This window comes from Cyrtonyx montezumae, unplaced genomic scaffold (assembly GCF_038088225.1).
Source record: "Cyrtonyx montezumae isolate F1298 unplaced genomic scaffold, pur_monq_1.0 scaffold_34, whole genome shotgun sequence".
In the NCBI taxonomy this organism is placed as follows: domain Eukaryota; kingdom Metazoa; phylum Chordata; class Aves; order Galliformes; family Odontophoridae; genus Cyrtonyx; species Cyrtonyx montezumae.
This window is the reverse complement of record NW_027072039.1, coordinates 5,265,066-5,280,426: the sequence shown is the minus strand read 5'-3', so window position 1 is coordinate 5,280,426 and position 15,361 is coordinate 5,265,066. Positions and strand designations below refer to the sequence as shown.

At 41.9% G+C, this 15,361-nt stretch overlaps 1 protein-coding gene across 4 annotated transcripts in view; it reads right to left on the bottom strand.

The window, feature by feature from the left end:
• The window catches only part of DYM (dymeclin), a 151,996-nt gene that overhangs the window by 87,322 nt on the left and 49,313 nt on the right, over positions 1-15,361 (bottom strand). For all 4 annotated transcript variants that reach the window (XM_065745241.1, XM_065745239.1, XM_065745242.1 and 1 more), the window contains exons 9-10: positions 4,171-4,353; positions 2,478-2,656 (exon numbers count right to left, since the gene is read on the bottom strand). In XM_065745241.1, the coding sequence (XP_065601313.1) occupies positions 2,478-2,656; positions 4,171-4,353 (362 nt within the window). The remainder of the gene's footprint in view (positions 1-2,477; positions 2,657-4,170; positions 4,354-15,361) is intronic.

Below are 15,361 nucleotides of genomic sequence, written 5' to 3'. Positions count from 1 at the left end.
TATTTTTAACGGTGTGGGTGATTTCCATGCACAAACATCTCTAATAGCAAGTATTTTATGGAATTAAGAGCACTGACATGCTATAAGCTACAGATGTCATACAAATGTTCTATTACATTTTACCTAACAGATTATAAGAGGAAGAAAGATACACTGCACTACTGATTATAAAGCAAGAAAACAAAGGTATTTCCACATGAATGACAGAGGTAGATTAAAATACAAGTCAGGAAACAAGCTGAAACAAATCTACTGTAGCAGCACAGAAACAACTGATTCAATTCACAAATTAAACTGACGTTACAGAAGTGCAAAGATATCTGAAAAATCCTAGGAAATGCCAGAGTACATCTGCTAGTGATGCTTCCTGGGCGCCAAACCCAGAAAAAACTGTAGAAGAAAAGAGGAAAACACAACAAATGGTGTGATGCACTGAATAAAGTGCACTAGAACAACGTCCAGAACCCCACAAATTTTGCTGATCTCCCATGTCACAGCCCTGTGCACTTCACCCAGATGGCACTGCACTAAAAGCCCACTGATTTATGGCTGATACTGCCATGGTCCTCCAAGAAGTCATCCACCCTTGGCTCAAGGAGAGCACTGCTTTGTCAGCAACTTTCACCTCCGAATTCATTACTTTAATTGCTTTCCTCCCATCTCTCTAAGCTGTGTGATTCACTTTCCAGGCTTTGTCCTTACCGTGCCACCCAGCAGGCCGAGTCCTTCCTGGACAACATTTTCCCTGCAAAGACCCTAACATATCCACACCCTGCTCGGACTGCTTTCTGACTAACACAGCGCAGTTCAATTTCTGAGTTTCCTCCAGTAAGCCCTCCCAGTTCTGTTGGGTTTTGTTTGTGTGTGGGTGTAATTCTTTTCTTTTTAAGCAAAAAACTGTTTCTGTGTGCTCTCTCCATCTTCCAATAGCCTGTGATTATTTCATGGAGCGTGGTAGCACAGCACCAGAATAGCACAGAACCTTACCATTGCCATATACGGAAGCAGACACACACTCCTGTCCCTTTGTCTCATTTACAAATTTACATTTTTAACCACAGGGTTGCAACTGGGAGACCATGGTTTTCTTGCACGTTAACTCCTCACTCCCAATCCTCTTTGGGCCTGGCTCAGCACATGCCATAAAGCAGCTGGGACAGCTCTTCCTAGATGCCTGCAGCAGCACATCCTTACCTACAAGCCCGCAGAAAACAAGCAGACTGCAAAAGGATGTCAGCAGTGTATCAGCAATGACCACAAAAAGCACCAGGATGCATGAAGGGTAAACTAAGTGAAGGCCAGGATCACTTGAGACAGAGCAATCAGTTCCATATTTTGGTACTAAAAACCACAGACATTGTTCACATGACAAGAACACTTTACTTTCTAGCAGAGCTGACAAAATTGAGAAGAGTGTTTAAAATTGATGGCTATTTCTGTCATTTTCTGATTTTTGGAGCTGGGGAGGAAACATAGCTGATGACATAGGACAACATCCTACACAGCAGAGTGTCTGTGTACCTGCATCTCAGATGTTGTAACACGTGGATCTCATGCTTGTTCTTGAAGCTTTAAAATACATAAAACATAAAGCAGTGCTTACACCTAAACTTTGTTTCTGTAATAATAAACTGATAAGCTTAGCCACTGTGAAACTCATCATACCATGTACTGAAAGCACAGAACACCAAATATAACACCCTGTTCACAGGATTTATACAAAGTGACTGAGGTCACACCTGGACAACGTGCAGCAGATGACACAGGAGTTCAGTTTTGGATCATCAATTCAATTTCATCCATCCTGCCCAAGTGTACCAACAGCAGTCTCCAACAACTCTAATTTTAATGTCAGAATTTGGACAGAGCCCAAACCCATTCCATATCTGCCATCAAACAGGCACAGGACCCAATTATCTGGTGGGATTTCAAATATCATAATGCAAAAGGTTCTCTGCTCCGTTACCTATCCCCCTAGACAGCCATTACCTTATTAGAGGAATGCTTTTTAATAAGTAAGATTTGTTGAAGTGGTTTGTGACGTTGTTAAGTGCACCAGGGAGCACCTGCTGATTTTTAACCTTCAAGAACTGCTCCAGGTGTCTTTTACATCAGCTGTTAAACACAGTGCTGCTGAAGCAGCTAAGGAGTTAATGAAGTTGCACTTCTATAAAGTCTGCCAGGTATTCCTTGAGGAGTTTCAGCTCTAGGTCAATCATTTAGGTCATCTGGCACATCAAACACGTCACAGTTCATTTTGCTAACTACTATCCGCGTGCACACGTGATAAACTTGTGCAATTTTTGGCCTGAATATCTAAAAAAATAAATTAATGGAACACGATCTGCCAGTGGTGTGAAGAGGCTGCCCAGAGAGGAGTACAGTCCCCATCCTCAGAGGTACTTCAGTGCAGTGTCCATCTGGCATTAAGGGACATGGTTTGTGATGGACCACAGGGTGCACAGAACAGCACTTACAAGGTTCTCTATGTCTGTCCGTGCCAACACGTATGTCCGTACGTTGCCATTCTGGTGCAGAAGCATGTACAGCAGAAGGGTTGCTTGATCAGACTTCTGCTGCTCACACAAAGCCGTGTACAAGCTGTTAAAATTAATCTGGAAAACGTGGGGATGTGATGATGAGAAAGCGCTGCTATCTGAAACAGAAAAATAACAAAACAATCCTTAGTACATATATTTACCATCCAGGTGGCTGTTTAACTTGTTTAAAGGTCTGCAGGTTTAAAAAACCTCTGCCCAGCTCTGCCCAAAGACCCATTCTGAACAGGCAGCATCTGTGGTGACACACAAAGTGGGATGAGATCGCCTTTGGGAACTACTTATTTCAGTGTCTTGGCAATAGGATACAAGGGCTACCCTTGCTGAGCACACCAACAAGCTCACCATATGGAAAAACTGCAGTAATTTCGTGGAAAGGGGATATCCTGGGAACAGCAGCAGTTCAAATGCTCAAGTATTCAACAAGTCTGGACTTAAAAATTGCCCTGCTTCTATAAACAAGATGTCCAAACTTGAAGAATTTAACTAAAATTCCTCAGTTCCCACAATAACAGATGACAGATTTCTGAATTGTTCACTGCTTATTAAAAATGCATTATGAAAGTTGTACTACAGGAGACAGCATGACAACACCACTACTCCTGCACAGTCACTGGTGGACAGAGCAGGTTTTCAGGCTGTGTCACTGTACCTTTAGAGACTGAACACCCATGCTACACCCACTGCAGTGTGGCTGCCCCACCACCCCTTGCTTTTCAATTCATACACTTGGCAAAGTTTTCTGCTAGGTTCTCAACATAGTTAAAAGCCAGTTTTCACATTAAAATCACATCCTATGAATCATTATGACCATAACTAAACTTTTTTTTATGCCATTCTCATTTTTCCACTCCATCTCAGTGTTCTCAAGAATCAAATTTAAGCCCAATTATACGAATATTGCTAGTGGAAACAAGTTTATTGGAAACAATGTCATTCTATAAACATCCACCTCTAAAGAAAAGATGGGTTTCAGGCTACTTTTGACACAGAATGACACAATTAGCAATGCAATCACTCATCATAGCTCTAAAGGACATGGTGCCAGCTAACCAGGATTTCTCCAAGCTCCATAAATCTTCAGAGGACTCCTGCAGTCTTTTGGATAACTGGTTTACTTGGAAGACAGCTTTATTTATGTCTTCTAAAATTATGAAGCTTTCTTGAATTCATCAAGCCTGAAGGAAAAAGTATCCTCCTTCCTCCATCCCTTCCATGAGTTTCAGCACTGAGGAACCAACTACTCATCAAAGTTCCCAGTGGAAGGTGTCCTATTACATGGACCTGGGTTTTGGAAAGAGAAGTTGCAGCAACTTAAAGCCTCATTTTCATTGGTTCGTGTGAGTGTGAACAGATCACAGAATCGTGGAATCACAGAATGGCTTCAGTTTGAAGGAACCCTTAAAGGCCATCAGGTCTCACTCCCTGCAGTGCACAGGGACACCCACAGCTCCACCCGGTGCTCAGAGCCCATCCAGCTCCAGGAATGGGGCATCACCACACCTCCAGGCAACCACTGCCCTTCTTGTACAGAACTCCTTCCTCATTTCCAGTCTAAACCTCCCCCCTTTATATTTCAAAATCAGTTTGCCTTGTCCTGTCAGATACAAACCTTGTGTGTTCTTGAATGACATAATTGCCTGCCTGTAGGGGTTCGGTGTGTCCGGAGCGTCAGTCAGGTTGGCCAGGACCAGCAGCAGCAGCAGGCTCTGGTTAGCCAGAGGGGAGCAGTGCTCCAGCTGTGGTGTTGCCTTACTCCCCACTCCACCCAAGGTGAAGACAGCCCACAGGCCAGCTGCAGAAAGGAAGGCAGAAAGGAGAATCCTCTTAGACAACAGCGTGCACACTCTTATTTTAATGAATAAAGCCTTGGAGAGAAAGGAATTACCTGACACAGGGACATGGAAATGGAGAAAAGCAGTTCACCTTGGCACAGTATGAAGATGTTATTACTAAAAATGTGATTTTCAGGACAAATATGGCACCGGGGCACACAGTGTTGGGAAGTGAACTACTGATAAAAGTTCAGAGAAAATTAAGCTATAGGAAGATACGAAAAAAAGCATGCAGAAAGGAAACAGGGTGAACATCAAACACAGATGTCAGCAGACACTGGCTGACAGATTCATGTAGCATCCCTCACAACTCTACTAATACTAATACAATGAGACAGAATAAGAAGTTTGTACACAGCCCCTTGAATAACTGATGTGCTCCATGTTGTACCATTTTTATTCTGTATTCTGATTTTGACAGCCTCAGCATATGTGAGGCATGGCAACGTAACCAAAGCTAATAGTGCTTCAACATCCAGACAGAGTCCAGTAATGAATATTATCTGCTCATTAGTAGTGGGTAGACAATGTAACAGCAAAAAATAAACTTCTTGTGGCCAAAAAACAACCAAAACCATGATCAACAGCAATGTGAATTTGAGCTCAAATCGGCATTAATTGATCTACGAGGTACTGTTAAACCCAGGCTTATATTTCTGCATTTCTTCAGAAGGTGAAACTTGAAAATGCATGCTCCTTCAATTTGAAAGGACTTACATCGCTTGGAAACTAAGAGATGGAATAAAAGGTGTCAGGGATGGAATTACAAACTGCTTACAGTGACTTGACGTTATAAACCTGATAAAAAAGAAACAGAAGTTCGAAACGGACGCTGATAAAATTCAGACTGAGTTCTCTTTGGTATGCTCTCAATTGCCTCAAAAACACACATAAAACAAAGCACTAAAACTCTGTTTTAAGCCTGAAAAAAATCACTAGGTGAAACAACGGCCAGTAGCTCATCATTCCACAGCAGAACTAAGTTATGTGCCTCCTAACTGCAGTAAAGTTCTCTCCTTTCTATAGATATACATCCTCACCCCTGGATGCCTGCTGAGCACTTAAGGGTTTTGAGTTTAGCTTGGAAATTTAAGGCAGATTCTGATCATTTCATCAAATGGATTGAGCTTTAGTAGGTCAAAGTCTTCAATTATGCAGCACAACAATACAAAAGTCAACTTCAAAATCCTTGTTTTTTAATTTATGTCAGAAGTCAAAGTGAAATACGACATACTTTCTTGAGGAAAGAAATAAAAATTAAGGAGGTTTAGTTTTCTAATTCATTCCTCATTTAGTTCAGTATTCTAACCTGACAGATTAAAGCCTGTAAGCTGCTGGAACGCAAAACATACACACAATATCATCAATTAAAGGAATCTAATGTATTCTTAGCCCTACAGAACTTTGATGCTGTCAAACCACATTTTTCTTCAAACATAACCGTACAGTCAGATTTTTTAACAGATCAACACTCCCTTCATCAGCACTGTGTGGCAGGGCAATTAGTGCTATGTCAAAGGCAAAGCAACTAATGGCATTCAGCACTGAGCAGCTGGGAGGACTTCTTGAAATAAAAAGTGTGAGAATTAGAGCTGCCATAACGAACATTTCGTTTTACTTTAATAATCCTTTATCACCATGTTTTTGATCACTGTTCTCAAATCAGAGTAAAAGACACTGACCACCAAGCTAGCTTCCCAAGTCACAGGGTCACAGAATCGTTAAGGTTGGTGAAGCTCCCCAAGTCCAACCCCAATCAACCCCACCATGCCCAGTAACCACGTGCCACATGTCCACGGCTCTGGAACACCTCTAGGAACAGGGACTTGACCACTGCCATTACAACACCCTCCCTCAGCGTTCAGGTGAAGAAGGACACGGCTCAAGTACTTATTAATTAACTTAAATCTTCATGGAGAATGAGCTAATTATGTCCACGAGGAATGGGCACATCAACACGCAACCCAAGTGACCTCTTGGAGTTCTGCCTCCTGCTGGCAATGGTGTTCCTCCAGAAAAATCAGTCCCATGCTCATGGCTCTGTAGCATTCATTTCACTTCCAAGATGCAACGTCAAACTGGGTGCTACGTGTTCCATTAGTGCCCCCAGTGTCAGTAAGGAAAGTAATGCTTTTGATCACGACCACTGCATTAATGTGCTAAACAAAGTGTTGGGAGGAGAGATGAGACAGCCAGTGCTTCTCATTTTATTCTGTACGTTCTCAGTGGCCAAGAGAAGCCACAATTCAGCATTAAACCAACTGTGAAAAGGATGAAAGGGTACAGATTGCTCACCAGAGTATGATGATCCAATGTGCTTCTGGAGCTCTGCAAACACCAAAAAAACACCGCGCCACCAAAACCAGCCCTTCTTTTGTCAGTTTCAGCCCTGACCAAGTTAATGATCTTAAAATATTCTTCAACAGTTCTGTAGTTAGGGCACATTTCACCTATACAGTGTGCTGTTTGCTGCAGAATATCTGCTTTTAATCTCCATTCTCTAATATAATTTTGTTTACTCATTTCCACAGGGAACTACACTACCAAATTATTACTATTTTTAAATCAATTAAAGGAATATAAACATTTTCCCAGTTATCTCTGGCAAATACACTGGTACTTGCATAGTGAATGTGCTGCTTCTAGCTTTATAAGTAGAATGAACAGACCCATTTTCCCTTCTCTTCCACACAACTGCACACCACAACTGTTTTCCCTACCCGTACTATTCTGTGTAAGGCAGAGCAAGTACAGCAAACAGTAGTGGCTCACTATTTCATATGCCATCGAATTTTCACTAAATCACTTGCTAGAGCAACAAGATTGGAATGTTGACCTCTTCCAAGTTTCTTTCCAAATCCTAAAACCATCTCCTACCTTCAAAGCTGCCTAATATTATTTCACATCGTTCAGCTGCAGATATTTCCATCTGTTTCAAGCTAAAATAAACATAAACCTCACTTTAAAAGCAAAGCACATTTCTCTGCAATACAGAATCTGAAGTCTGCTCTAGGAGGGCAAGAAATGCTGTTGAGAGCCATGAAAACAACACCAGGGTTGTAATTGAGTTTGACAGCCTGCGGAACAACACTTAATAGCAAAATGAATCAATGACACATTAATCTGAAAGGAACTGTCTTTCACCAGACCGTTACTTAACGTAAGCAGAATGAGGCAGAAGCACCAGCCTAACACTTTGGTCTTTGGGAGGCTAAAGCAAAGAGAAATGGGTAAGGTTCATAGTTGTACCTACTCGAAATAAGTTCCTTTATTCTTTGAGGAGACTGAAATTATAGCAGTTTGATTTTAAAAATTGAGATTTTATTTTTTATAGTAAGAGCTGTGAAATGCAATCATACTCATTGAATGCATTACAATCCTGCAGATGATTTTTTTTTGCTTTGGGACCTTTTCGGTTCAGTGCCACGTTCCACCCACAAAGACTTCTCCATGTGAGCCAGCCCTACAAGCACTGGATTAAGGCAGCATCCCTGGGCTGCTCTAGAGAATGAAGAAAAAGAAGGAAGACTTTCAACGGACAGAAAGCTTCCAAAGATCTTCTTGATCTCTTACTGCCATTTTAACATTTCCGAAGTTTCTACCCCACTCTCTTATTCCAAAAAGGGAAAAACAATCACATAAAGACCAAAAAATATGGGTAGACAAGGCTACAGGAGCTGGTAAAAAATGAAAATGAAAATGAAAACCAGACAGAAAACCCAACCACAAAAAGTACCATGCAGAACAGAACTGGATGCCCCATCCACGGAGGTGCTCAAGATCAGCTTGGGGTTGGATGGGGCTCAAGGCAACCTGCTCTGGTGGTAGGTTGGAACTGGGGGATCTTTAAGGTCCCTTTCAACCCAAGCCATTCTGTGGTTCTCACTGACCCTGTGCTTCAGGAATTGACAAATTAAGCTAGCATGCTTTGCTTTCCTATTTATGGAACTGTCAGCATACAGAAAATTAACCGTTCAATGTTACAACATAGGATAGCACTAAATTACATAGATAATGAAGAAGAACAAGTAATTTTTGCTACTTCTATTTGATTCCATTATGTGGCTTCCTCCACCACAACCAGCAAATCAAGTACTATTCAAAACCATTACCATTAAGACTTAATTCCTATTAGGACCAAGCAGCAGCTCGGGGAACTTGAGCTTTTTTTTCTTTTATTTTTAATGCTTATGATGCATCACATTTCTCAAGTCAGTCCAATGCTTCTCACATTGTGGCGAGATGAACATTTTCTGGTGGCCCACGGAGAGCTGGCAGCTCACATTGTGCTGGCTCTCCTCCTGGTTTCCAGCTGCTAGGTTGTGTTAGAAGAAAACTAAAAATACATCAATACTTTTCTCCGATTACTTTTCCATGTAAGCCATTTCTCAAGTTGCCACGGGGATGTTATGTAATAACGTATGAGAGAGGAAAAAGTGATCCATGGAATCAGATGGGAGAGGCTGGAGCAGTGTGGCAACTGCTGCTTGAAGATGGAGTTTGTATTATGCCCCAAGTCAAAGTCGTTTTATGTTTCAGGATCACATCTTCAAACAGATTGGTCTTGATAAGCTTAAAACTGCTAATTGTGAGGAGCACTAGGTAAACCAAACGACTGTAAGACCCACAACTGCACTGCTTTTAAAGAAGTCATCATAACAAGTTCTTGGACTCAGTACAGTAAGGAAGTAACACAGTTGAAAGAAACATGGAATGATTTTTGTATGGTTAATGAGCTTGCAGACTAAGCATTCTGTTCCCAAGCAAGATTAAGCTCATGAGGAGCACAGACACTGGCGTGTACACAACCAACAAGCCCAAACTGAAGAAGCTGACCCAATCACACTATACTTGTAGGGAATGCTTTAAGTAATTCTCTTCCCACCAAGTCATTGTGACAGAATCAATAAGACTGGCTTCTGAAGTAGACAAGCATTTCTTATCCAAGCTGCCAAGAAAAGCAGGAAGCAGTGATTTCTGAAACACAAATTCTGCTGCTGCCCTACTCCTGACCACCACCTCTCCAGGAACACAGCCCACACTTGTGTGCGTGGTGGTGTTTCAGAATGCATCCCAGTGCCACTTACCATAGAGCCCTGACTTGTTCAAACTCCCAATAAACCCCTTCTGAAAGCTGCATGATTACCAAGAAGCACAAACGTTTCTGTGGAGCCTGAAGCTGTGATGTCATTAACACATTTTGGAAGCAGTTTTTCAGGAAATGAATCACGGAAGCAAGCGAGATGCGTAGATGGATTGGGTAACAGTGCTCGTTCCCTACCAATGCTCAAGTGTTCCCTCAGTACGTTCTGTTATTCTATCCAGCCTAATTTTAAGGGACAAGTAATGGAGCTTGAACCACATCCTTTGGGGAGAGTGTTCCATAATCTAATAAGCCTCGGTGCTAAATTTTTTTTCCCCAGAGCTCTTCCTAATCATTCTTTGGTTCAACCTCTTTATTTCTGTATGTGGATGTTTTTATGTAATACCATAAAGCATTTATTTCCCAGTTCAGTGTTTTCTGCTTTACACAAAAGAGACAGTCATCCATCTCCTTTGTTGCCTGGTGAAATTACGTACAGATTTTTCTTTCGTTTCTTTCACCTTTTTCTACTTCGCTTCCTGTGATGATTCCCACCTCCAGCACTCTGCATGACCTCTCCAATGCCCCTGCATTGAAGAAGGTTACAACACTGAACTGCACACATTGAATACAATAAACATATTCTTAATTCACTGCAAAATATATATATATTTCATTTTAAAATATATATCCTCCTCTTTATCACTAGATCTGAAGAGCTCTCTTAGCGCAACACCTAAAGCAATACAGGCTCTTCTCAGGGCAGGAGCCCTCTTTGCCATCAGACTGTTAAGTTTTATGTGCAAAATATGCAGATTTCCCCTGGAGTTTGAAGCTCACAGAGCTGTGCTCCTGTCCAAGCTTTTGACACCACGGCTGTACCAGGAATGTTTACAGACAGCAAAAATAAATATGATTTCATCTGAAAAGCAATAGAAGCATTTATGAACTAAGTTAACACCTTCAGACTGCCTCAAGTTAAGTATTTCATGTCTTCAGATGTCCACTTCTCCTACTCGCACACAGACACTGAAGAAGGGAATAGCTTTGCTGGCTAGAAACAACATTTCTGACACCTGTAACAAACTGGAAAATGAGACGAGAAGGATCTGATACCAGTTGGTGGCTGATAGTTGACCTACAAGAACTCAGTGGTCCTTTTCAATCTCTATGATTTATTTGACCTACTCAAACTAACAGACACCTTGAGGAGTCAAACAAGTAAATTACACACCATGTTTCTGAATCAGAAGGTTGAAAAGTTGCTAAATAAAGCTGGTAATCAGTGCTATAAGTCGTTAATTCACTTCAAACAGTACATTCAAAAAACCCAAACTCTACAAAAAGCGACCAACTGGAACTAGGGAGGAAATCCTCGAGTATTTTCATTAACCTTGCTGGACTAGGAGCCACAGGACTGATTTCTTTTGAGTCCTACCTGTTCTACAGCAATAACAGAACAAAAAATTCCCAGAGCAGAGAGGTGGATGTCAGAGCCCCATTCACTGCTCAGCTCATGGATAGGAGCAAGGTGATAACAATTCTGCTGCCTATTAGAAAACTGTCCTGTATTCCTGAAGCTGCACTGTGGCTGCAAAAGAGAAAAAGATCAAGGCTTTTTTTTTTTCTATACAGGAACACAATACCACAGTATTATAACTATTTGAAAGATGAGAAACCAAGTGCAAGCTAGAAAAGGGTGGTGAGAGAGGAAAATGTATGAGAAATGTGGGAAAAACAGCAATCCACCCAGAACTGGATTCAATTTTACAACTGTCTGACTCAATCAGCTATCAGCCTCGGGACAGCAGACCTCAAGCCAACAACAGAGTCCTACAGTGAGACGTTAAAAAGGAGTGGTTGGTTGATTCTGTTTTAAATAGAAATCTCATCTGGCTCCTGCCCAGCCCTCGTGCTTCGTTGTTGTGGTTTGGTCAGAGCAGGAGGGAGCACCGTGAATGTATGCAATCCCATTGGCAAAGCAGAGAACATTTCTGTCAACATCATCAGACAAAAGTGGGGACAGAAACAAGCACGGGAACACGTTCAAAAAACATCCTGGCAAAATGAGAGCAGGGTCTATTTGCAGTGTTGGTTGTGACAACAAAGTGATCAAGCTAAATCCAGTGAAACAAATACCAGCAGGACTAAGCAGATGTCTCAAGGAAACCACATCCAGAGGTTGGAGAAGAGCTTTACGAGTTGAGCAGAAAGGAAGAACATTTCTCAGAGCAGAAGCCCATGGGCTGGAAGGGATACTGGGAGGTCCTTGGCTCAGCTCCTGCTCCAGGCAGGGGCAGTGGGGTCACACTGTGCTACTCAGGGCTTCACCCAATGGAGCCTTGGAAAATTCTGGGGATGGAGATAGCACAACTCATCTGGGCAGCCTGCTCAGCTGGCCTCAAGGTCCCAGACATAAATACTTCCACAGGATCACACAGACTTTTATTTTCTTTTCAAATTCTTCATCTATAAAAAGAAAACAACAAAAAAATTCCTTCTCCAACCCTAAGTGCGTGCTTTAACTACAATGAAGGGGGAAGGCAGGCAGAATACACTGAGCTTTCAGAACTACACAATCAATTCTTTGGAAAAAAAAATTACCTGCATTGACAATGACACCTGATCTTGTAATTTCACATTCATTCCTACCCCCTACCCACAATGGATCTAAAGTCAGATGCACAGCGTTGCTGGGGAAATGTTTTTAAGGTGTCTACAGCTCTAAGAGGAGGTATTTTAATTCAACAAGAATAGCTCTAAACCTAGTGGCATTTTCAAGTAATAATCTTGGTATAACAAAGCATGAGCCATAAGAACACGTGGAGCTGCTGACTGCCAGACATGTCTGCAGCTTTGATTGCTATTTACAGGAGAGCTGCAGCCAAATGTTTTAAAATACCTCCCAGCTTACTGCAGAATCCTCTCTGCATTTACCCTGATAGCCCTGTCCTCAAATTATTTTTGGTTTGTTGTGCACTCAGAGCACTGTGGGTATTTGTTATCACAAATCCACGCACACATTGATTTAACTCTTTATAGGAGGTGGGAGAAACCTTTTAAAGTCCACCTAGCAACAGGGAGGTCTGACAGACCATACTCTGCAAACTTGTATATTCTCTCCAATGACAAGGGCTTCTCCTATGGGTAATTTGTTGTTTCCCAAGCAAATGTGCTCTGCTGCTAAACACAACTTAAGTCTTCACTTGAAAAAAAAAAAACAACCAGCTGTGATGCTCTACTACTGCAACAAGCAGTGACAAAAGCTGCAACACTTCTCACTGTCCTACTGCAGTGATTATCTCTTTCCATCACGAACTACAGAATGCACATGAGCTCCTATGGTGACACAGATGTTCACAATTTTAGGAAACTGCAAGAATTAGAGCTGTCCGTGCTGTGCTTCACTTCACTTCCATTGTTTATGCAGATGATAGCAGCACTTAGAGGCATCATTTTTTCCTCTCTTAGATGATACTAAAATAAGAACACTCAGATTGCCCTTTTGGCTGACAATCTTTATTTTAGGGATTCTTGGATAAATTTTATTAATCAGGATATCATAAATTACCTAACTTTTTTTTTTTTTTACAGAATCACAAATTCATTAAGGTTAAAAAGCACTGCAAGATCCTCAAACCCAACCCCAGTGCACTCCCCCGTGCCCAATGACCATGTCCACAAGTGCCACATCTCCACAGTTCTGGAGCACCTCCAGGGATGGGGATTCCACCACCTCCCTGGGCAGCCTGTGCCAGAGCATCACCACTCTTTGGAGAAGAAATTATAACTAATATCCAACCTGAACCTTCCCTTGCACATCTTAATCTTTCCATTCCCTTGCTGCCCGAGTCCCATCAAAACTGACTCTGCTAGTCCTGGCTTTGTGAGCACGGACTTCTATTCCCACTCAAAGTTTTCATTATTTCCTCTATTCCATCCTCTCTGACCTCTTTGTGACCTGCTTGTTCCTTGAAATGAACGCCTGCTTGCCCCTTTCCCAGTCTGTTGCACGTATGTCAGACAAAGACATGGAACTCCTGTTTCTTATCCCAAACAAAACAGAGGAGCAAGAGCTAGCACAGCAAAGCCATCACAGATGTGCTGCTCCTGTGCCAGGCCCACGTTTCACTTCTCCAAACTTCCTGCTCCACATGATCTGCTGCACCAAGGAGGACAAGCTCCCCAGGTGTTCATTCTCTTGCTTCACACAGTGGCATCCGGATGAAGAACCACAGGGAACATCCCACTGAGCTTCTCCTGGAACAGGCTCAGCCCTCACCAGATACCACATCCCAAACCCTGTGGCACACTTCATCCAACCTCCATGCTGGGACCGTTCTGCTGCCAGTTTTAACACAAGTTCCTGCTTAGTGCATACAAACAACAATATGGAACCTTGCAGCACAGACAGATTTAGTCAATTTCAACAAGGATGGCAAATGGTACAACTTCATCCATGGTTTTGCTCTCCGAAGCCCCTGCCCGAATACCAAGAGCCCACACCAAGGCATGAAGGCTTTCAACTTCTCAATAAAACAGATGTAAGAATTCAGCATTGGTTAAGGAACATTTTTCCCTAACCTCATTCTCAGAAACAGAAGAACTGTTTTCAATCAAAGTAGTGCCAAGAATCAACAACAACAAAAAAAATCAGCCTAGGGAAGATGCTCAGCATGAAAAGTTTCATCACACACAACTGATGGATGTAAAAAATTAGGAGCAATTGAAAATTGGATTTCACTACAGAAAGTGCTATGTACGCGTGTGCATTGGCACCAATACCAGTAACAACCATATGAAAACATTATTAAAATGGTACTTTTAATGACAAAGTACTGAGAAAAACCACAGCCCTCAAGAATGAAGAACAACCCTTAAAACAAGTGAAGATGGCCAATATGGATGGAAGGACTGGTACTAAGAAGGATTTTGATGCATCACATCTCTTGACTATGAATATACAACACTATTAGGGGACAAAAAGAATGACTAAGTATTAACTCTGCCTGTATACACACTTTATAAGGATACTTTTTCCAACTAGAATTGATAGTTAACATGTAAGTTACATAGAAACATGCTAACACTCATCAACTTTACTATGAAAGACTAAAATGACGTATTATGAATTAATACACTTTAGTTCTGAGCACTGGCAGTTGACATTAATCTACTGGGAGGTTCAGATTGGATATTATGAACATTTTCTCTTCAGATGGAGCAGGCTAGGCTGCCCGGGGTGATGATGGAGTCCCCATCACTAGAGGTGATCAAGAACCATGGAGACGTGGCACTTGTGGACATGGTCAGGGATGGGCTGGGGCTGAACCAGGTGCCTCCTGAAGGGCATTTCCAACCTGAATGGTTCTAGGATTCTACGACTTTATACACTCTAGCATGATATACATACAGATGTGCATTCAGCCCAGCACAACAAGTTACATTTCAAGGTACTTCATTTCATTTCTACTATGTGTGGTCATTTCAGAAAAGTTTCATCTTCCACACCCAAAAATTATTAGTGTGGAGCAAGAGATTTCTTCAGGCTTTTCCTGTTCATAGAGATTTCACACCAGGGCCAAACCATAAACAGGAAAGCGTTTGGTCTTTGTGAATGCCATTAGGAAAGACTGAGAACCATCTGCAGCTGACTCCTGTGCTTACAGTTGGTCTATGCCAGTGTGAGACAGTGAAGTGACTTTTAAATATAACTTCAAAAATACTGTAATTATCATTCTGCAAAGGACTAACCTAGGCACTACAAGGCTGCCTGAGCAGCAGGACTGTCCTTGAGAGCCAATGGTACTGCTATCTACCAAAGTTAGAGCTGATCTGATTCCCTTTTACATTAATTACCCCGAGGTTCCTCAAGGATACTGAAG